A 22059-nucleotide genomic window follows, 5' to 3' on the forward strand; every position below is an offset into this window, starting at 1 on the left:
GAAGTGTTTATTAGTTTACTCCAGTTGAGGGATCGGTGGTAGGGTTTGCGGGGAATAATAATAAAGGTATATTCTTTTAAAAATGATGTATGTCTATATAGGTATGTGTATGTATATATGTGTATATGTATGCATGTGAGTATGGATATATATATTTACCAAACAAAGTTAAAAATCTGTCATCCTGCCCCTGAACAAGGCAGTTACACCCACTGTTCCTAGGCCATCATTGAAAATAAGAATTTAACTGACTTGCCCAGTTAAATAAAGGTTAAAAAAATGTTTTTTTTATTATAGTGATGCTCTACACACACAATCTTGTTAGCTAGCTAGCTAGCTAGTTAGCTAACATATGTTCTGGTCCAAAGTAGAGGTGATTTTTCAATGGCGATACCGATACCGATTATTGGAGGACAAAAAAAGCCGATACCGATTAATCGTCCGGTTTTTAACATTTATTTGTAATATTGACAATTACAACAATTACAAGAAAAACCTATTTTAACTTAATATAATACATCAATAAAATTAATTTAGCCTCAAATAAATAATGAAACATTTTCATTTTGGTTTAAATAATGCAAAAACAAAGTGTTGGAGAAGAAAGTAAAAGTGCAACATGTGCCATGTAAGAAAGCTAACGTTTAAGTTCCTTGCTCAGAACATGAGATCATATGAAAGCTGGATGTTCCTTTTAACACGAGTCTTCAATATTCCCAGATAAGACATTGTAAGTTGTAGTTATTATTGGAATTATAGGACTATTTCTCTCTATACCATTTGTATTTCATATACCTTTGACTATTGGATGTTCTTATAGGCACTTTAGTATTGCCAGTGTAACAGTATAGCTTCCGTACCTCTCCTCGCTCCTACCTGGGCTCGAACCAGGAACACAACGACAACAGCCACCCTCGAAGCAGCATTACCCATGCAGAGCAAGGGAAACAACTACTCCAAGTCTCAGAGCGATTGACGTTTGAAACGCTATTAGCGCGCACCCTGCTAACTAGCTAGACATTTTACATCACATCGTTACACCAGCATAATCTCGGGAGTTGATAGGCTTGAAGTCATAAACAGCAGAGCTGCTGGCAAAACGCACGAAAGTGCTGTTTGAATGAATGCTTATGAGCCTGCTGGTGCCTACCATCGCTCAGTCAAACTGCTCTATCAAATCATAGACTTAATTATAACATAATAACACACAGATATGCGAGCCTTAGGTCATTAATATGGTCAAATCCAGAAACTATCATCTCGAAAACAAGATGTTTATTCTTTCAGTGAAATACGGAACCGTTCCGTATTTTATCTACCGGGTGGCATCCATCAGTCTAAAAATTCTTGTTACATTGCACAACCTTCAATGTTATGTCATAATTACGTAAAATTCTGGCAAATTAGTTCGAAATGAGCAAGGCGGCCCCAACTGTTGCATATACCCTGACTCTGCGTGCAATGAATGCAAGAGAAGTGACACAATTTCACCTGGTTAATATTGCCTCCAAACCTGGATTTCTTCTAGCTAAATATGCAGGTTTTGTAACGGTTTTCATGCGGTGAAAGAGAGTCGGACCAAAATGCAGCGTGTAGATTGCGATCCATGTTTAATGAACAAAAACGTAACACGAATCTAAAAACAAACACTACAAAACAAAGAACGTAACGAAAACAGAAACAGCCTATACTAGTGTAAACTAACACAGATACAGGAACAAGGACACTAAGGACAATCATCCACAAAACACACAAAGAATATGGCTGCCTAAATATGGTTCCCAATCAGAGACAACGATAATCACCTGACTCAGATTGAGAACTGCCTCAGGCAGCCATAGATTAACGCTAGACATCCCACAAAACCCCAAGACATAAACACACCACAATAACCCATGTCACACCCTGGCCTGACCGAATAAATGAAGAATAAACATAATATATTTGACCAGGGCGTGACAGAACCCCCTCCCTAAGGTGCGGACTCCCGGACGCACATCAAAACAATAGGGAGGGTCCGGGTGGGCGTCTGTCCATGGTGGCGGCTCCGGCTCCGGCGCGGGACGTGGAACCCACTCCATAAATGTCTTAGTCCCCCCTCCTCGCGTCCTAGGATAGTCCACCTTCGCCGCCGACCATGGCCTAGTAGTCCTCACCCAGAACCCCACTGGACTGAGGGTCAGCTCGGGACTGGGGCAGCTCGGGACAGAGGGGCAGCTCGGGACAGAGGGGCAGCTTGGGACAGGGGGAGCTCAGCACTGAGGGGAAGCTCGGGACTGAGAGGAAGCCCAGCACTGAGAGGAAGCCCAGCACTGAGAGGAAGCCCAGCACTGAGAGGAAGCCCAGCACTGAGAGGAAGCTCAGCACTGAGAGGAAGCTCAGGCAGGTAGTTGGCTCCGGCAGATCCTGGCTGGCTGGCGGATCTGGAAGAGTCTGGTTGACTGGCGGATCTGGAAGAGTCTGGTTGACTGGCAGATCTGGAAGAGTCTGGTTGACTGGCGGATCTGGAAGAGTCTGGCTGACTGGCGGATCTGGAAGAGTCTGGCTGACTGGTGGATCTGGAAGAGTCTGGCTGACTGGCGGATCTGGAAGAGTCTGGCTGACTGGCAGATCTGGAGGAGTCTGGCTGACTGGCGGATCTGGAAGAGTCTGGCTGACTGGCGGATCTGGAAGAGTCTGACTGACTGGCGGATCCTGGCAGACTGACGGATCTGGCTGCTCCATGCTAACTGGCGGCTCTGGCTGCTCCACACTGACTGGCGGCTCTGGCTGCTCCATGTAGGCTGACAGCTCTGGCGGCTTCTTACAAACTGGCAGCTCTGGTGGCTCCGTGCAGACTGGCAGCTCCGTGCAGACTGGCAGCTCCTTGCAGACTGGCAGCTCCTTGCAGACTGGCAGCTCCTTGCAGACTAGCAGCTCTGGCTGCTTCATGCAGACTGGCAGCTCCTTGCAGACTGACAGCTCCTTGTAGACTGGCAGCTCCTTGCAGACTGACAGCTCCATGCAGACTGGCAGCTCCTTGCAGACTAGCAGCTCTGGCTGCTTCATGCAGACTGGCAGCTCCATGTAGGCTGACAGCTCTGGCGGCTTCTTACAAACTGGCAGCTCTGGTGGCTCCGTGCAGACTGGCAGCTCCGTGCAGACTGGCAGCTCCTTGCAGACTGGCAGCTCCTTGCAGACTGGCAGCTCCTTGCAGACTAGCAGCTCTGGCTGCTTCATGCAGACTGGCAGCTCCTTGCAGACTGACAGCTCCTTGTAGACTGGCAGCTCCTTGCAGACTGACAGCTCCATGCAGACTGGCAGCTCCGGCTGCTCCATGCAGTCTGACAGCTCTGGCTGCTCCTTGTAGACTGACAGCTCTGGCTGCTCCATGTATACTGACAGCCCGGGCTGCTCCATGTAGACTGACAGCTCTGGCTGCTCCATGTAGACTGACAGCTCTGGCTGCTCCATGTAGACTGACAGCTCTGGCTGCTCCATGTAGACTGACAGCTCTGGCTGCTCCATGCAGACTGACAGCTCTGGCTGCTCCATGCAGACTGACAGCTCGGGCTGCGCTAAACAGGCATGAGACTCCAGCAGCGCAGGAGAGGAGGAAGGCTCTGGCTGCGCTAAACAGACGGGAGGCTCCAGCAGCACAGGAGAGGAGAAAGGCTCCGGTAGCGCTGGAGAGGCGAGACACACTGTAGGCCTGATGCGAGGTGCTGGCACTGGTGGTACTGGGCCGAGGACACGCACAGGAAGCCTGGTGCGGGGAGCTGCCACCGGAGGACTGGTGTGTGGAGGTGGCACAGGATGGGCTAGACCGTGAAGGCGTACTGGAGATATTGAGAGCAGTGTTGGCACAGGACGTGCAGGCTAGGGATGTGCACAGGACGCCTGGTGCGTGAGGCTGGTACCAACTTCACCAGCCGACTAACACGCACCTCAGGACGAGTATGGGGCGCTGACCCAGGTGCCATCAAATCCCTGACACGTTCTGTCGGGCGAATTCCATGCAAAAAGCACCAACACAGCAACTCCCTCATTTCTCTCTCCTCCAATTTCCCCATTAACTCCTTCACAGTCTCTGCTTCGCTCACCTCCAACACCGGTTCTGGTTCTGGTCTCCTCCTTGGCTCCTCATGATAAACAGGGAGAGTGGGCTCAGGTCTGACTCCTGACTCTGCCACACTCTCCCTGAGCACCCCCCAAGAAATTTTTGGGGCTGACTCTCGGGCTTCCATCCGCGTCGCCGCGCTGCCTCCTCATACCAGCGCCTCTCAGCTCTCCCCGCCTCCAGTTCTTCTTTGGGGCGTCGATATTCTCCAGGCTGATCCCAAGGTCCTTCTCCGAATAATTCCACCTCCCATGTCGATACCTCCTTTTGTTGCTCCTTGGGGCAGCTACACTCCCCTGGTTTAGCCCAGGGTTCTCTCCCATCGAGGATTTCCTCCCAAGTCCAAAAGTCCTTTTTACGCTGCTCCTGCTGCTGCCTTTGCTGTTTCTCCTGTGGCTCCTGCCTGTTGACACGCTGCTTGGTCAGTTTGTGGTGGGTGATTCTGTAACGGTTTTCATGCGGTGAAAGTGAGTCGGACCAAAATGCAGCGTGTAGATTGCGATCCATGTTTAATGAACAAAAACGTAACACGAATCTAAATACAAACACTACAAAACAAAGAACGTAACGAAAACCGAAACAGCCTATACTAGTGTAAACTAACACAGATACAGGAACAAGGACACTAAGGACAATCACCCACGAAACACACAAAGAATATGGCTGCCTAAATATGGTTCCCAATCAGAGACAACGATAATCACCTGACTCTGATTGAGAACCGCCTCAGGCAGGCATAGACTAACGCTAGACATCCCACAAAACCCCAAGACAAAAACACACCACAATAACCCATGTCACACCCTGGCCTGACCGAATAAATGAAGAATAAACATAATATATTTCGACCAGGGCGTGACAGGTTTAAAAATATATACTTCTGTGTATTGATTTTAAGAAAGGCATTTGGTGTTTATGGTTAGGTACATGTTGGAGCAACGACAGTCCTTTTTCGCGAATGCGCACTGCATCGATTATATTCAATGCAGGACACGCTAGATAAACTAGTAATATCATCAACCATGTGTAGTTATAACTAGTGATTATGATTGATTAAGTTTAATGCTAGCTAGCAACTGACCTTGAATTCTTACTGCATTCGAGTATCAGGCGGTCTCCTCGTGAGGCAGGTGGTTAGAGCGTTGGACTAGTTAACCGTAAGGTTGCAAGATTGAATCCCTGAGCTGACAAGGCAGTTAACCCACCGTTCCTAGGCCGTCATTGAAAATAAGAATGTATTCTTAACTTACTTTCCTAGTTAAATAAACATTAAATAAAGATGTATAAAAAATAAATGTAAAAAAAAAAATCGGCAAAATCAGCGTCCAAAACTACCGATTTCCGATTGTTATGAATACCTGAAATCAGCCCTAATTAATCGGCCAGTCCGAATAATTGGTCTGTAACGGCGTTCTTTTGATGTTGAAGGAGAGTCGGACCGAAATGCAGCGTGTAAGTTACTCATGTTTATTAAGTGAAGACAAAACGAACGAACTAACACGAATAACTAATAAATACAAAAAAACAACAAACAGAACGAAACCTAATACAGCCTGACTGGTGCAAACTACACAGAGACAAGAACAATCACCCACGAAATGCAAAGCGAAATCAGGCCACCTAAATACGGTTCCCAATCAGCGACAACGAGAAGCACCTGACTCTGATTGAGAACCGCCTCAGGCAGCCAACCTAATTAACACACACACACCCCTAATCAACTACAATCCCAAACACTACAAACCCCAATACAAAAATCCAATACACAATAACCCCATGTCACACCCTGGTCTGACTAACTAATAAACTAAAACAAAAAATACTAAGACCAAGGCGTGACAGAACCCCCCCCTAAGGTGTGGACTCCCGAACGCACCTCAAAACCATAGGGAGGGTCCGGGTGGGCGTCTGTCCATGGTGGCGGTCAATTGTCATTGTTCCTCCCCTTTGCGTCCATGGATAATCCACCCTAACTGCCGACCATGGCCGAATAGTCCTCACCCAGAACCCTACATAACAAAGGAGCAGCTCGTGACTGAGGGGCAGCTCGGGACTGAGGCAGCTCGGGACTGAGGGACAGCTCGGGACTGATGGGTAGCTCGGGACTGAGGGGCAGCTCGGGACTGAGAGGCAGCCCAGCACTGAGAGGCAGCCCAGCACTGAGAAAAAGCCCAGTACTGAGATGAAGCCCAGCCAGGAAGTTGAATACGGCAGATCCTGGCTGACTGGCGGATCCTGGCTGACTGGCAGATCCTGGCCGACTGGCGGATCCTGGCTGACTGGCGGATCCTGGCCGACTGGCGGATCCTGGCTGACTAGCAGATCTGGCAGATCCTGGCTGACTGGCGGATCCTGGCTGACAGGCAGATCTGGCAGATCCTGGCTGACTGGAGGATCCTGGCTGACTAGCAGATCTGGCAGATCCTGGCTGACTGGCGGATCCTGGCTGACTGGCGGATCCTGGCTGACTAGCAGATCTGGAAGAGTCTGGTTGACTGGCAGATCTGGAAGGGTCTGGTTGACTGGCAGATCTGGAAGAGTCTGGTTGACTGGCAGATCTGGAAGAGTCTGGCTGACTGGCAGATCTGGAAGAGTCTGGCTGACTGGCAGATCTGGAAGAGTCTGGTTGACTGGCAGATCTGGAAGAGTCTGGTCGACTGGCAGATCTGGAAGAGTCTGGCTGACTGGAAGAGTCTGGCTGACTGGAAGAGTCTGGCTGACTGGCAGATCTGGAAGAGTCTGGTTGACTGGCAGATCTGGAAGAGTCTGGCTGACTGGAAGATCTGGAAGAGTCTGGTTGACTGGCAGATCTGGAAGAGTCTGGCTGACTGGAAGAGTCTGGCTGACGGGCAGATCTGGAAGAGTCTGGCTGACTGGCAGATCTGGAAGAGTCTGGTTGACTGGCAGATCTGGAAGAGTCTGGCTGACTGGAAGAGTCTGGCTGACTGGAAGAGTATGGCTGACTGGCAGATCTGGAAGAGTCTGGTTGACTGGCAGATCTGGCTGCTCCATGCAGACTAGCTGCTCCATGCAGACTAGCAGCTCAGGCTGCTCTATGCAAACTGACAGCTCTGGCTGCTCCATGCAGACTAGCTGCTCCATGCAGACTAGCAGCTCAGGCTGCTGTATACAGACAGGAGGCTCCGGCAGTGCTGTAGAGGAGGAAGGCTCTAGAACCGCTGAATAGACGGGAGACTCCGACAGCGCAGGAGAGGGAGAAAGCGCTGGCTGCGCTGAACAGACAGGAGACTCCAACAGCGCTGTAGAGGAGGAAGGCTCAAGAACCGCTGAACAGACGGGAGACTCCGACAGCGCAGGAGAGGGAGAAAGCGCTGGCTGCGCTGAACAGACAGGAGACTCCAACAGTGCTGTAGAGGAGGAAGGCTCTAGAACCGCTGAACAGACGGGAGACTCCGACAGCGTAGGAGAGGGAGAAAGCGCTGGCTGTGCTGAACAGGCGAGGCGCACTGAAGGCCTGATGCGTGGTGCTGGCACTGGTGGTATTTGGCCGAGGACACGCACAGGAAGCCTAGTGCGGGGAGCTGCTACTGGAGGGCTGGGGTGTGGAGGTGGTACTGGATAAAGGCCAGGCACAGGAAGCCTGGTGCGGGGAGCTACTACCGGAGGACTGGTGTGTGAAGGTGGCACAGGATGGACTGGACCGTGAAGGTGTACTGGAGAGCCTGAATGCAGGACTGGCACAGGACGTGCAAGGCTAGGTAGGTACTCAGGAGGCTTAGTGCGTGAGGCTGGCACACTTTCCACCAGCCGACTAACACGCACCTCAGGACTAGTATGGAGTGCTGACCCAGGTGCCATTAAATCCCCGACACGCTCCGTCGACCGAATATTATATCTAAAGCACCAAACTAGCAACTCCCTCATTAAACTCTCCTCCAATTTCCCCATTAACTCCTTCACAGTCTCTGCTTCGCTCACCTCCAACACTGGTTCTGACCTCCTCCTTGGCTCTTCACAATAAACAGGGAGAGTTGACTCAGGTCTGTCTCCTGACTCAACCACTCCCCCTGATAGCCCCCCCCAAAAAAGAAAATTGGGGCTGCTTTTCGGGCTTCCATCCACGTCGCCGTGCTGCCTCCTCATACTTGCGTCTCTCCGCTTTAGCCGTTTCTAATTCCTCCTTGGGGCGGCGATATTCACCTGGTTGAGCCCAGGGTCCTTTTCCGTCCAGTTCCTCCTCCCATGTCCAATTCTCCAAATGGTGTAGCCTCTCCCACTGAAGCTGCTTCTGTTGTCTCTCGTGTAGCTCCTGTTTGCGCTGCTCCTGCCTGTTGACACGCTGCTCCTGTTTACTCTTCGCCTGCTGCGCTTTAGGGCGGCTACACTCTTCTGGTTTAGCCCAGGGTCCTCTTCCGTCCAGGATTTCCTCCCATGTCAGAAATCCTTAAAACAAGGCTCCTCTTTGCGCGGCTCTTCTTTGCGCTGCTCCTGCCTGTTGACACGCTGCTCGGTCCGTGTTTGGTGGGTGATTCTGTAACGGCGTTCTTTTGTTGTTGAAGGAGAGTCGGACCGAAATGCAGCGTGTAAGTTACTCATGTTTATTAAGTGAAGACAAAACAAACGAACTAACACGAATAACTAATAAATACAAAAAAACAACAAACAGAACGAAACCTAATACAGCCTGACTGGTGCAAACTACACAGAGACAGGAACAATCACCCACGAAATGCAAAGCGAAATCAGGCCACCTAAATACGGTTCCCAATCAGCGACAACGAGAAGCACCTGACTCTGATTGAGAACCGCCTCAGGCAGCCAACCTAATTAACACACACACACACCCCTAATCAACTACAATCCCAAACACTACAAACCCCAATACAAAAATACAATACACAATAACCCCATGTCACACCCTGGTCTGACTAACTAATAAACTAAAACACAAAATACTAAGACCAAGGCGTGACATGGTCGACCTCTAGTCCAAAGTCAAACCAACTTGGAAGTTTAAAGACAATAAAAGTTCCTCCATAGAAGCTGCTTCTACGTATGTATAATTAGTTAGGCCTATTTCAGATAATGCATGTCATAACAAGATGCTCAGCACATTAAGGCAAGCTTCCTCCATCCTCTCGCCTCTCCCTCAAAATGTCAGCTGCATCTTGCGTCCTACACTCTGGTGTGTGTTTGTCTTTCATTCTGATTAACCATGCTGTTACGGCAAAATACAATTTGCTTTTCACGACTTTCCTATACAGATTGAATTGCTTATCAGGTCCACAGAAAGCTGATCTAGCCACGCTGACTGGTGAAATAATTTGTGATGCCCCGATATGACATTTTTGGCCGAAAGCGATATTGTCCTTGCCAAAAAGAAACGAGCAGCGTGGCCAGGAGGAGCAGACATCCTGGACATGGGAGGATATCTTGGATGGTAAGGGATCCTGGACGTGGGAGAAGATCCTGACCGGAAAGGATTGCCTTCAATGGGAGCAGATGGAGGCAGCGAGGGAACAACAACGACGACACCGGGTTTCGCGGCCACGACGGAAGCCCGTGAGGCAGCCTAAAAAAAAATGGGGGGAGGGCACACAGGGTGGTTGGCCTCCGCCAGGTTTTGAACCAGAGCCAACACCCTGTACTGACTGTGGGGAGCATGTGACCGGTCAGGCACCATGTTTTGCGGTGATACGCACTGTGTCTCCAGTAAGGATTCACAGCCCAGGTGCGTTCTGTGCCAACTCCTCGCACTTGTCGTGCTAAAGTGGGTATCTGTCCAGGGCGGGTTGTGCCGGCTCAGCGCGCCTGTTCTCCAGTGCGCCTCCTCGGTCCAGGATATCCTGCGCCGGCTCTATGCGCTGTATCCCCAGTGCGCTTTCACAGCCCAGTGCGTCCTGTGCCAGCTTCCCGCACTTGCCGTGTAGTCATTTGTGGTCATTTGGTCATTTGTCAAGGACGCGTTGTGCCAGCTCTACGCTCCAGACCTCCAGTGCATCTCCACAGTCCAGTACGTCCTGTGCCTCTTCCCCGCACTCGCCCTGATGTGCGTGTCACCAGCCTGGTGCCACCTGTACCGGCCCCATGCATCAGGCCTCCAGTGCGCCTCCACAGTCCAGAGCTTCCGGCGACAGTTCCCAGTCCAGAGCTTCCGGAGACAGTTCCCATGTCCAGAGCTTCCAGTGACAGTTCCCAGTCCAGAGCTTCCGGAGACAGTCCCCAGTCCAGAGCTTCCGGCAACAGTTCCCAGTCCAGAGCGTCCGGTGACAGTTCCAGGCCCAGAGCTTCCGGGGACGTTTCACAGTCCGAAACCTCCAACGACGGTCCACAGTCCGGAACCTCCTGAGATGTTTCACAGTCTGAAACCTCCAACGACGGTCCACAGTCCGAAACCTCCAACGACGGTCCACAGTCCGAAACCTCCAACGACGGTCCACAGTCCGGAACCTCCTGAGATGTTTCACAGTCCGAAACCTCCAACGACGGTCCATAGTCCGAAACCTCCAACGACGGTCCATAGTCCGGAACCTCCTGAGACGGTCCACGGTCCAGAACCTCCTGAGACGGTCCACGGTCGGGAACCACCAGAGAAGGTCGGCAATCCAGAGCCTCTAGCGACAGTCTGCGGTCCAGAGTCTTCAGCAACGGTCTGCGGTCCAGAGCCTCCAGCGACGGTCTGCGGTCCAGAGCTTCCTGCGACGGTCGGCAGTTCAGAGTCTTCAGCGACAGTCGGCAGTCCAGAGCCTCCAGTGACGGTATGCAGTCCAGAGCCCCCAACAGGGGTTCCCAGTTTGACCCCTCCGGCAACGATCTACGGTCCGGTTCATCTGGCGACGATCCACGGTCCGGAGCCTCCGGTGATGATCCATGGTCCGGTGCCTCCGGCGACGATCAACGGTCCAGTTCCTCTGGCGATGATCCACGGTCTGGAGTCCCCGGCGACGATCTACGGTCCGGTTCCTCCGGCGACGATCCACGGTCTGACGCCTCCGGCGACAATCCATGGTCCGGTTCCTCCGGCGACAATCTAGGGTCCGCCATGGATGATGACATATCTGCGAGCGGACTGGGTACTTCGCCCCGCACCAGAGCCTCCCCCGACGGTATATGCCCATCCGGACCTTCCCCTATTGAGTCAGGTTTTGCAGTCTGAGTCCGCACTTTTGGGGGGGGGGGTACTGTCACGCCTTGACCATAGAGAGCTGTTTATTCTCTGTGTTGGTTGTGGCGTGACAGTGACTAGGGTGGTTTAGCCATTTCCCCATTGTGCTTTGTGGGATATTGTCTAGGTATAGTTGCCTGCGAGCACTACTTTGAGCTTCACGTTTAGTTTGTTTTGCTTTATTGTTTTTGTTCTTTGACTTTCTCTTCAAAATAAAAGGATGGAAACATATCATGCGGCATCTTGGTCCACTCCTTATAACGATCGTGACAGTTCTTCCCCCAGCTAGCTAACTATATAGCTAGGTGTCATCATCTAAAATAACCCTAATTTATAAGACAGTTCTTATTTGATTCATGGTGGTCGGACCCATCTACGTGAAGCTAGCCACAATAAGGATTAGCCACAATAGTGGACTTTGCGGTTACCCTACAAAATAAAAGTATGTCATTGACAGTGATGCAAATGAATACAAATAGAAGAATTATACCATAATTTAATAGATCATGATAAACGAGGTTGGAATGTTGTTATATAAAATCAACAAAAGACAGTTATTTGTTAAGTTGACAAAAATCTGTTGAAATCACACTGGATGTATTATACTTTAGAATTGTGTTGGGACATACTTATTTCACTGTACAGCCTTATCTATGGAATGTGGATCAATGACATGGGTTATCAGTCTACTCAGTGACACCCAGAGAAAATTTGCATCGTAGCTCTTATTGCGGGACTCTGAAACTCTGGTGAATTGAGACACATTTATTGTCAACCTATGTGTATTCAACACTATTCCCAAGGAAAAACAATACTGTGTGGATGTTTTGGAGTCTGATAACTTTGAGGAGGACATTGGGAAAAAATATCTTGGGTATTAAGTAGACTGTTACCCCATTTCATTGATCCACAATCCTTATGTAAAGCTGTACAGTGCAATATGAATGGCAATACACACAAAAGACTGAATGGGTAGGTTATTTCACAGTCACAGTCCCGCGATAAGAGCTACAATGCTAATATTTGCGTAAACTCTTCACAATTGTGTTCTGTATATGTCACCGAGTAGACTGATACCCTATGTCATTGCTTCACATTCCAACCTTGTTTAATATTATCTAGTCTAAATATGGCATGATTCCACCAATTGTATCCTTCTGCATCACTCAAAGAGGTACTTTTATTTTGAAAGCAAACAGCAAATTCCACAGACCCAAACGGCGTTCCATAGTATGTCGTGAAGCTAATAGCAGTGACGCCACTCCTGCGTAACTCCGGTAGGGCAACATCTGAACAATAGCGCACTTGGTAACGTTAGTGTGTACCAGTGCTTGACCAGTCGCGAAAGCCAACATCACCCACGACAGAGAACGGTTGATTGTCAAGGGCAATGAATTACATTATCTTGGAGTTAATGGCTTTCGCCTTCGAGTTGTCTCGCTGAAATGTTCTTACTCTTGCAAGTGACTGCTCGACTTGTTGACTGCTCTAGCCACACCGCAGACATTGTGGGCTAGCTTAGGAATGCTGTGTTGCACATGTAGCGCAAAATGTTAAGTGGCGTCATTAAGTCATGTACCTACGTTATATAGGTATGCACGTCAGCTTTGACATTGGTTTTTCACATTGCCGGTAAACTAGACAAGATGTTGGCATTTTTAGCTAGTTTTTATTTTACCTTTATTTAACCAGGCAAGTCAGTTAAGAACAAATTCTTATTTTCAATGACGGCCTGGGAACAGTGGGTTAACTGCCTGTTCAGGGGCAGAACGACAGATTTGTATCTTGTCAGCTCGGGGGTTTGAACTCGCAACCTTACGGTTGCTAGTCCAACGCTCTAACCACTAGGCTACACTGCCGGCCGATGTTCACCGATATATTGTGCATCCCTAGAAATAATTGAATGTTGAGTTAAATGTAAAATAAATAAAAATGTATATTTCAGAGGTTTAAAAAGGAACAGAAAGGAACAATACAAACCGTGACTTTTTTTTGGTTCGAAACCGGTTCAAAACTTTATTTTGCTGGTCAAGAAAATTTCAAGAAAATGTTATCAATTCTCTCTGAGTAAGACTGGAGAATATATGTAAGGATAACCACAAAACTTCGGTGAATGTAGATGCTTTTGAAGCTGAGAAAAATCTGTTGGCGTGTGGGAAGAGTCTAACTTTCGGGTAATGGCAGTTAAAGGCAAGTACACTGAATTTAGCCTACCAATCGCCAAACGCCTATTTTGACCCAATCACTATCTCTTAAAAGTAAGTTAGTACCGTATATACTCCAGTTTCTAACATTCTCTATTAAATGGGCTTTACAATTATGTGTGATTCAATGTAGAGAGCTCTTGAAATAATGGATGTATGTCCATTTAAAAGTGCTCAAAATTAATGAAATGTTAATGTCGGTAGTATGACCAAACTAAATAAAATATACATTTACATTAAGTTTTTGACATTTTGACATTTACTTTTTGAACTCATATAGTACTCATATTAAAGTACCAAAACAACCCAAAATCTCAAAATGTATAAGTAGATGCAAAAATCTCTGGTGCCTGGCTATAAATGTTTCAATATATTCATAGGGCATTTGGGCTATTTAAGTTAATGAGGTATGGATGAAATATGCAAGTAAACCCAGCAGAATATTGCCTTTGGGGCTAAGGCCTGAGGCTGGATAGAAGTACTTCATTTGAAGTGGAATTACTAAAAAGAAATGGTGATGACTCACCGTGTTGATGCAGGGTAGCTCTTTGTTGAGCAGCCAGGGCAGGGACAGCTTGCCTTCCCCACGGTAGCACGACTTGATCCTCTCCCTCATGGCCAGGTTGATCTGATGCAGGGTAAAGAGACACAGGACCGTTTCCCGAGGCGGGTTGGCCCGGTTCTTCTGGCCCTGGGAGAACACCACAAACAGCACATCCTCGTCCTCAGACAGCCCCAAGGCCTGGGCCAGCATCCGACCTGGACGGTGCTTGTATGCAGACTGGACCAGCCGGTACTCCACCCCATCCTTGGTGCAACCCAGGGGGAACTCCACGTAAGAGTAGAACTCGGTGTCATTAGAACACATCCGCACTATCTTGGAGGTGAAGAACTTTTCACCGGTGGCATCCATCTGGGTGAGCTGTGTGTCCAGCTGCAACGTCAGGAAATAGATGTAAGTACGGCTGGAGAATCCATACACGTAGTAAATGTCAAACGCCGGGTAGAGGGACAGAGTGTCGGAGGGTATCTTGATCTGTGATGACACAAACTCGTCCTGGTAGACCAGACTGAACATGTTAACACTCTCTTCATCAGCGACCAGTTTACGGCTGGACAGGGTAGGGAAATACTCTGACTTGCCATCGATGGCTGCTCCGATAAACAGCCGGCTCGCCCCCTTCTTCTCATTTTTCCACTTCCCTTCTGTTCTGTCAACCACCACTCCTGCCATGCCGTCAGCCTCCCTGGCTCCAGAAAGGTAATGCTCCTTGCGGTGGTGGGGCTCTCCCAGCTTGAAGAGGTCCTCCAGCCGCAGGAACTGACACACACCCTGCCAGATGCTTCCACATGCTACCAGGCGGTTGCCAGCGTAATCAACCAGCAGCAACTTGTTGACGTTGTCAGAGGACTCCAGTTTATGTGCACAAGCTCGGACGCTGGGAGGGGGGTAACATTTGGCGTTGTCATCCACGGGGCCAGTCATGTGTGAACGCAGCTCTGTTAGGTTGGCAGACAGCTTATAGACCCGGTTCACTGCTCCCACATAGACCTCTCCCGTCCGGCTGTGCACTGTGAGATGAGTGAGGCTTGTGTCTGTGACCCTGTAGGTGCCTGTCTCAGGGGGAAGCTTGGTCGGGGCCATAGGGAATGCATTTTCGGTCCCAGATTGTAGAAAAAGGAAAATAACCAGCCATTTGGGTGTCATGATTGAGATCTTTTGGTGGTGGGAGAATAGAGCTCGTCACGTGAGCTTATTGCAGTCCTTGTCCGTCTCAGCTTCAGTGGTTCATGTCTGAAATGAAAAAGAAATGTTGGTTAGGATAGGATAGGATAAAGGATATTACCTTAATTTCAACAGGGAAGTCATATTGAGACGAAAGTCTCTTTTACAAATAAGGCCTGAACAATAAAAAAAACAAGCACATTACAACAGGCAATGGATTGTATGCACAAGTAAATAGCGTCCACTTTTCAAAGTTTAATGGGCTTCATGCACTCCAAAAATTAATTAACGTGAGAAAAAGCACATTCAAGGAGTTGGTGAACTCCTCACCATTTTGAGGTATTAATGACTAAATGTGCGAGTCAGACACTGAGACAGTTGTGTGTGTGAGGGAGGTTTGGGGGAGTGTATTGATCCTAGGGCTTCTGCTGGTGCCAGGGATTGTCACTCCCGCTCCCTTCACTCAATGGATTGCTAATAAACTTTTACAGCCATCACCAACACTAATCCAGAGCACATTTGTTAATTAGAAAGTATCGCTACTAAGAAAAGAGAACGTGACGACAACAGAAGATACACAAATGTACAGGGGTAAATTACACCAAGATGTCTGTGCTGCGATATATTAGTAGCCGACAACAGGATAATGCTCTAGTGCTGGGATAATGATCTAGGACTGGGATAGGAAGTTGGAACACAGGAAGAATGGGCCTTTAGCCATCTGACACATTTCAGCAGATTGGGGTTTCAGGTATTAGCAGCACACAGACAGCACCTCTAGCTCTTACTAAACGCTACTTTGTTCTCTGGGTGAGGTGTGCACGATACTCTGTCGTCAGCTCATTTAGTGTGTCCACAGTGTTATGTGAGTTTTGATATTGACGTTAACTCACAATAATAACAGTAGCTTTGTTAGGTTGCTGTGAGTGTAAACATCTTTGAAGACATGTCTCTGAACCTCACTGATTATGAGTCATCATGAAGTAGTTACAGAGAGGGCATGAAAAAACAGGAACTCATCACAAATCCAATCATCCATGTAATAGTGTTTTTCCAGAAAATAATTGTGTCTTACTAGCATTACCTACTCTCCTTTAATGCATTTTATGTCACATTCGACAACAGTTGGGGATATCAAATCCTTTGTTTCGCAAATAGATGCACCCCAAAATAGCACTTCTATCAAAACTGATTACCTTCATTGTGAGAAATGATTTATTTGTGCTCACAGGTCTAAATGGATACGCATGGATAATAATGACATTGCAAGACCTCTCCGAGTGATAGTCTCGTGTGAAAAGTGAGATTTTCCCATGTTTTTTTTCTCTTTCATCCACCCATACATACCCTCATGACAATGACTATGCTTCATGAATACAGAGAATGGATAGAATCATTCCCCCTGCAAAGATCAGTGCAACACTTTCTCATTAGCAGCCACTATTTGAAAAATCTGCCCCTGAGTGTTTTAAGTTTCATAACAAATGGTAGAATGTTTCAATGAATACAAAATATCTATCCGCTGCAAAAATGCTCAGGGGCAGATAGGAAAAATCTACTGCAAAAGAGCAATTCTGAAGATAGTGGGATGCACCCTTCCCTTACACGCCTGTGACTCAACAAAGCACTCACGAAGTTCTGAAACAGAAGAGGTGAAGCCACTTGCTGCCTTTAAATTCAGCGCAAAACCCCCAATCATTGTCCATTGTAAAACAATGCAGTATTGTAGTACACTTTCTGACTTGTGGAATACTATTGAGCAGCAGTCACAATGATTTCATTACCACAGAAGAGAGAGGAACACTGGTGCCATTTAAAGCTGAAAGCCCGAGCAGAAAATCAGGACCTGGAATCTCAGAATTCTAAAGCAGGAATGGTGCTACGGCTGAATTGAAAAGCAGACTCCAATGATTGACTTAAATAACAACTGTAAATAACATATGAAACCTCAGCGGGAAATAAGACCAGCGAGAGAGAGAGAGAGAGAGAGAGAGAGAGAGAGAGATAGAGTGTGTGTGTGTGTGTGTGTGTGTGTGTGTGTGTGTGTGTGTGTGTGTGTGTGTGTGTGTGTGTGTGTGTGTGTGTGTGTGTGTGTGTGTGTGTGTGTGTGTTGTGTGTGTGTGTGTGTGTGTGTGCGTGTGTGCGTGTGTGTGTGCGTGTAACTATTAACCACCCGAGAGTAAGCTCATTTGACAGTGATTAGGTTTAGTTGAAGACTTACTAGTGTGGAACATATCCTATGGGTTTGTGATGCGATATGTAATAAGCTATAGATTCACTAGGCTATTACTCAATACCTACCAATGGCTTTGTTCAGGACATGACATCTAAGACGTTATAAGAACAGATCGCACCCAATATTGCACTATTCTGATACGTAATAAAAATTAACAAGCAAGTTCAGGTTATGTGTAGTGCAATTCCAAGGCTCAAGACAGCCCAACTCCACTCTTTCTCCATTATACCATTATTTACCTGAACGTCTATCTATTAGTGTAGTTGGATAAGATGAAGGATGAAGGGGATGAGAACATCAGAATCATCCTTAAATACTGACTGGCTGCTGCTGCCTGCCATCAAGCTCAATATCCTTTAGAGGAGGACATGTTTTTAGATGAATGGTTAGGAATGGAAAGAGTGGAGTGTAGTGTCTGTGAAACGTGAACTCAAAGAAGCAATCAGTGCAAACACCATTTCACTTAATCAAGGACTCTGAAAACACCACTCTCTTCACTCGTACTTCTCTAATGAGGGTCAACAGAGCTTGATAAAAAAATTGCTCTCTTTGCTAAATTAAAGATGCTGTACACTCATGGCTACAGATGACCAATACCAAGAAACTATTTGAGAGGTTAATTTCAAAAGCACTCACCCCTACTCAATTTTTAAAAGTTCACATAGGGGTCTGTTGGCCTCTTACTTCGTACAGTAAACTACTGCAGGGTGGAAGGTAGCCTTGTGGTTAAGAGTGTTGGGTCAGTAACCGAAAGGTCACTGTTTCCAATCCCCAAACCGACTAGGCTACAAATCTGTCAATATGCCCTTGAGCAAGGCACTTAACCCTAATTGCTCTGGATAAGTGTGTGTGCTAAAAGATTTAAATGTCGGATTAAATAGGACCACCAAGATCTTTCCGTTTATAATCAAGTCATATTTTTGCCATAAAAATGTATATGTATTGGGACGAATACAGCATACATTTATTTTGAGATTGCCTGCAATGACAACAAGCTCAGTCCAATGATGCTGTGACACACCGCCCCAGACCATGACGGACCCTCGACTTCCAAATCGATTCAGCTCCAGAGTACAGGCCTTGGTGTAACGCTCATTCCTTTGACGAGAAACGCGAATCCAACCATCACCCCTGGTGAGACAAAACCGTGACTCTTCAGTGAAGAGCACTTTTTGCCAGTCCTGTCTGGTCCAGCGACGGTGAGTTTGTGCCCATAGGCAACGTTGTTGCCGGTGATGTTTGTTGAGGACCTGCCTTACAACAGGCCTACAAGCCCTCGGTCCAGCCTCTCTCAGCCTATTGCGGACAGTCTGAGCACTGATGAAGGGATTGTGCGTTCCTGGTGTAACTCGGGCAGCTGTTGTTGCCATTCTGTACCTGTCCCGCAGGTGTGATGTTCGGATGTACCGATCCTGTGCAGGTGTTGTTACACGTGGTCTGCCACTGCGAGGACGATCAGCTGTCCTTCCTGTTTCCCTATAACACTGTCTTTGGCGTCTCACAGTACGGACATTGCAATTTATTGCCCTGGCCACATCTGCAGTACTCATGCCTCCTTGCAGCATGCCGAAGGCACATTCACGCAGATGAGCAGGGACCCTGGTCATCTTTCTTTTGGTGTCCTAAGCTGTTAGTGTCCGTTCCACAGGTGCATGTTCATTAATTGTTTATGGTTCATTGAAAAAGCATGAGAAACAGTGTTTAAACCCTTTACAATGAAGATCTGTGAAGTTATTTGGATTTATACGAATTATCTTTGAAAGACAGGGTCCTGAAAAAGGGACGTTTCTTGTTTTGTTGAGTTTAAGTCCATTACATCAGTGGATAAAGGAGCACATAGGGGACAAACGAAGGAAGTCAAAGAGTCATCTGATTGTTTCCTCTTTCTGTTATTTTAGTACTGTTTATCATCCTGTAGGGTCAGTAGTTCCCTCTCTATCCTCTCTCTATTACAGCAGAAATGAGAACAGGAATCCTGGCTGAGACACTGGCCCAATGTTGTTCATTGTGAACCCAAACCAATCCCCAAAGACCACTCACTTGCATAAAGGAAACAAACGTATTGCACAGCTTATTGCACAGTGCCATGAACTAAACTAAGGAACAACAAGGGTATGGAATGGCTAATACACTGCAAAGGCAGAGAGTAGGATGTTCCCTTTCGTCTTTGGTCAGACGATTAAGAAATTGGTACCATTACTTTCCCCATTAGAATTTCAAAGATAAAGCTTAATGTGAGCATGAGCCTCAGCACATGGTGTTCACAATGTGAGTGTGGCTATAACACATTAGGTAACTATTAGGTCAATCTATTAGAGGTTGCTCAATGTGTTTCTGCTCTACTTGTTGCCTATCATTTGTAACCCACATAGGGTGTTTCCTTTAAAGCCATTCCCTGGCTGTTACCTTTGGGAAGAGGGAGAAAGAAATGACCTGCCCAGGAAAAAGAAAAACAAAAGTTGTCATTAAAGATAAAAAGCTAAGAGGGTTACCTCCATGGCAGAGCAGGAGCAGACCATGGAGAGGATGATATTAAACTGAGAAACGGCTTGCAGACAGAAGCTATAACCAATGTCTGTGACTCTCCTTGCCAACTAAGCCTGGACCTTACTCGGCCAATGATATCATGAAACTCTAATGCCCCTTGTATACAAGGACAAATACAGGATACAGTTTCAACTGACCTGAGCCCTAGGACCATGCCCCAAGACTACCTGACATGATGACTCCTTGCTGTCCCCAGTCCACCTGACCGTGCTGCTGCTCCAGTTTCAACTGTTCTGCCTTATTATTATTCGACCATGCTGGTCATTTATGAACATTTGAACATCTTGGCCATGTTCTGTTATAATCTCCACCCGGCACAGCCAGAAGAGAACTGGCCACCCCACATAGCCTGGTTCCTCTCTAGGTTTCTTCCTAGGTTTTGGCCTTTCTAGGGAGTTTTTCCTAGCTACCGTGCTTCTACACCTGCATTGCTTGCTGTTTGGGGTTTTAGGCTGGGTTTCTGTACAGCACTTTGAGATATCAGCTGATGTACGAAGGGCGATATAAATACATTTGATTTGATTTGGATAGAATCTTGCTTTGGTGATTTCAAGATCGCATGTCTGAACTGGCTGACCATATCTGCTCTCTGATATAGATGAGCCAATAGGTTGAGGTATGAAAATTAGTTTATTAGGTGTTCCATAGCCTTTATTTCACCACCAATTTTCCCATTTATGAGTGTTACCTGTAGCTCAGAGGAATAGGCTAAAGCACTAACAGTTTAATTCAAACTCATTCATACAGGGAGGGTAAAGTGAGGGTGAAAGAAGGGTGAAGGCCGGTCCCTCCATTAGTTTCTTTCCTTATAATCTCATATTGTCTGGATTAGTCTAAAAACTGGCATTATTCTGCTGTGCTGACATTAAAAATATTTTGTGGCACGTGAACAGGGCGGCCCTTGCGTTGGCCCTGTATTAATTGCAACCTCCCTATAACCTATGGTTTAAACATCATTTTCGTCAACAGTGCTATAATTTTAATTGTTAAAATACACATTGTATCGTCTGCAGTGTCCTCCCTTATGAAAACCGTCAATATTTCATAGGGATGAAATAGGCTACGTGATTTGAAATTGCATTGTGAAGAAATCCATTGTCTTACTAATTGAGAAGGACATTTGAGGCAATGGGTAGCCTATTAGATTATAGTTATTCACAGAAGGGAATGTGTTCCTAATTCGCGTCCACATTTTCTGATAACAAATGCGAAGTCACGTGACAATATATCACAGGAGCTGTTACAGATGTATCAGGCAGTAGTAACCTGTGTGAAAACAACCCGAAGACGAATACACCCTGTTCGTGTGGCAGCCAGGTTAATCCAATTGACAGGTCCTGCTTGGAAGACTATTGTAGTCACATAAAAAACGCAGATTCCCAATTTGATAACATTAATCTGCCAAATTAAACCTTAATGTTGACATTCAACCTATATAATAGCCTACTGTGTTTTGGTTTAATCAACTCTCTAGGAAAATAACCTACCCATGATGTTATCAGATATTTGCAGATGTTGGATAATAATTAATGTGTCGTTGTGTAAATAAGAAAATGAACTATGTATGAAGACCAGGGTGTTGCCATGTTAATTTCAATGAAATGTAAGGCAAATCGATCTGTTTTTCAATCAGATAAATCATGTTTTTAACGCCCCCTTTGTTCTGAATGGAACGGCGGCGTCTCCTTGCATCACACACTATGCTACACATCCAGGCAAAGCCCGCACGCATCCTTTCAAAAGGCTTGAGAAAACTAAAACATGCAGTCCTAGTGACTATTGCTTATGGATATGTTATAATCACATTCAAGATACAAACTGCATGGTGTTCTAAAAGCCATATAAAGCCCCGTCATATTTTTGAAAAACAAAACATGCTTCGGAATCAAATGTTAACGTTACTCTTTCTCACCAGCATCCGCATCGTGAGATGAGATCTGCAATGAAACACGGGCTCATGGACCTACCTGTATTTAAAGTGCAACAGTTACATCCACAACCACGTACAGTTCTTTTTCCCACGGTTATCACATAGGCCTATAATTATTTGTTCATTAATTCTGTGCAAAATCCTCGAAATAAACAAGCAGGGAATTCACTGCTTGAATCGCATGACAGTCT

General features: G+C 46.9%; 1 protein-coding gene across 2 annotated transcripts in view; it reads right to left on the reverse strand.

Annotated features, from left to right (window-relative positions):
- Positions 1-22059, reverse strand: part of LOC135504387 (plexin A3) — a 135398-nt gene extending 113339 nt beyond the window's left edge. For both annotated transcript variants that reach the window (XM_064922941.1, XM_064922939.1), the window contains exons 1-2: positions 21906-22059; positions 13956-15224 (exon numbers count right to left, since the gene is read on the reverse strand). In XM_064922941.1, coding sequence (XP_064779013.1) covers positions 13956-15137 — 1182 coding nt within the window. In that variant the 5' untranslated portion in view covers positions 15138-15224; positions 21906-22059. The remainder of the gene's footprint in view (positions 1-13955; positions 15225-21905) is intronic.

The sequence above is a fragment of the Oncorhynchus masou genome, chromosome 18, assembly GCF_036934945.1.
Source record: "Oncorhynchus masou masou isolate Uvic2021 chromosome 18, UVic_Omas_1.1, whole genome shotgun sequence".
Classification (NCBI taxonomy): Eukaryota; Metazoa; Chordata; class Actinopteri; order Salmoniformes; family Salmonidae; genus Oncorhynchus; species Oncorhynchus masou.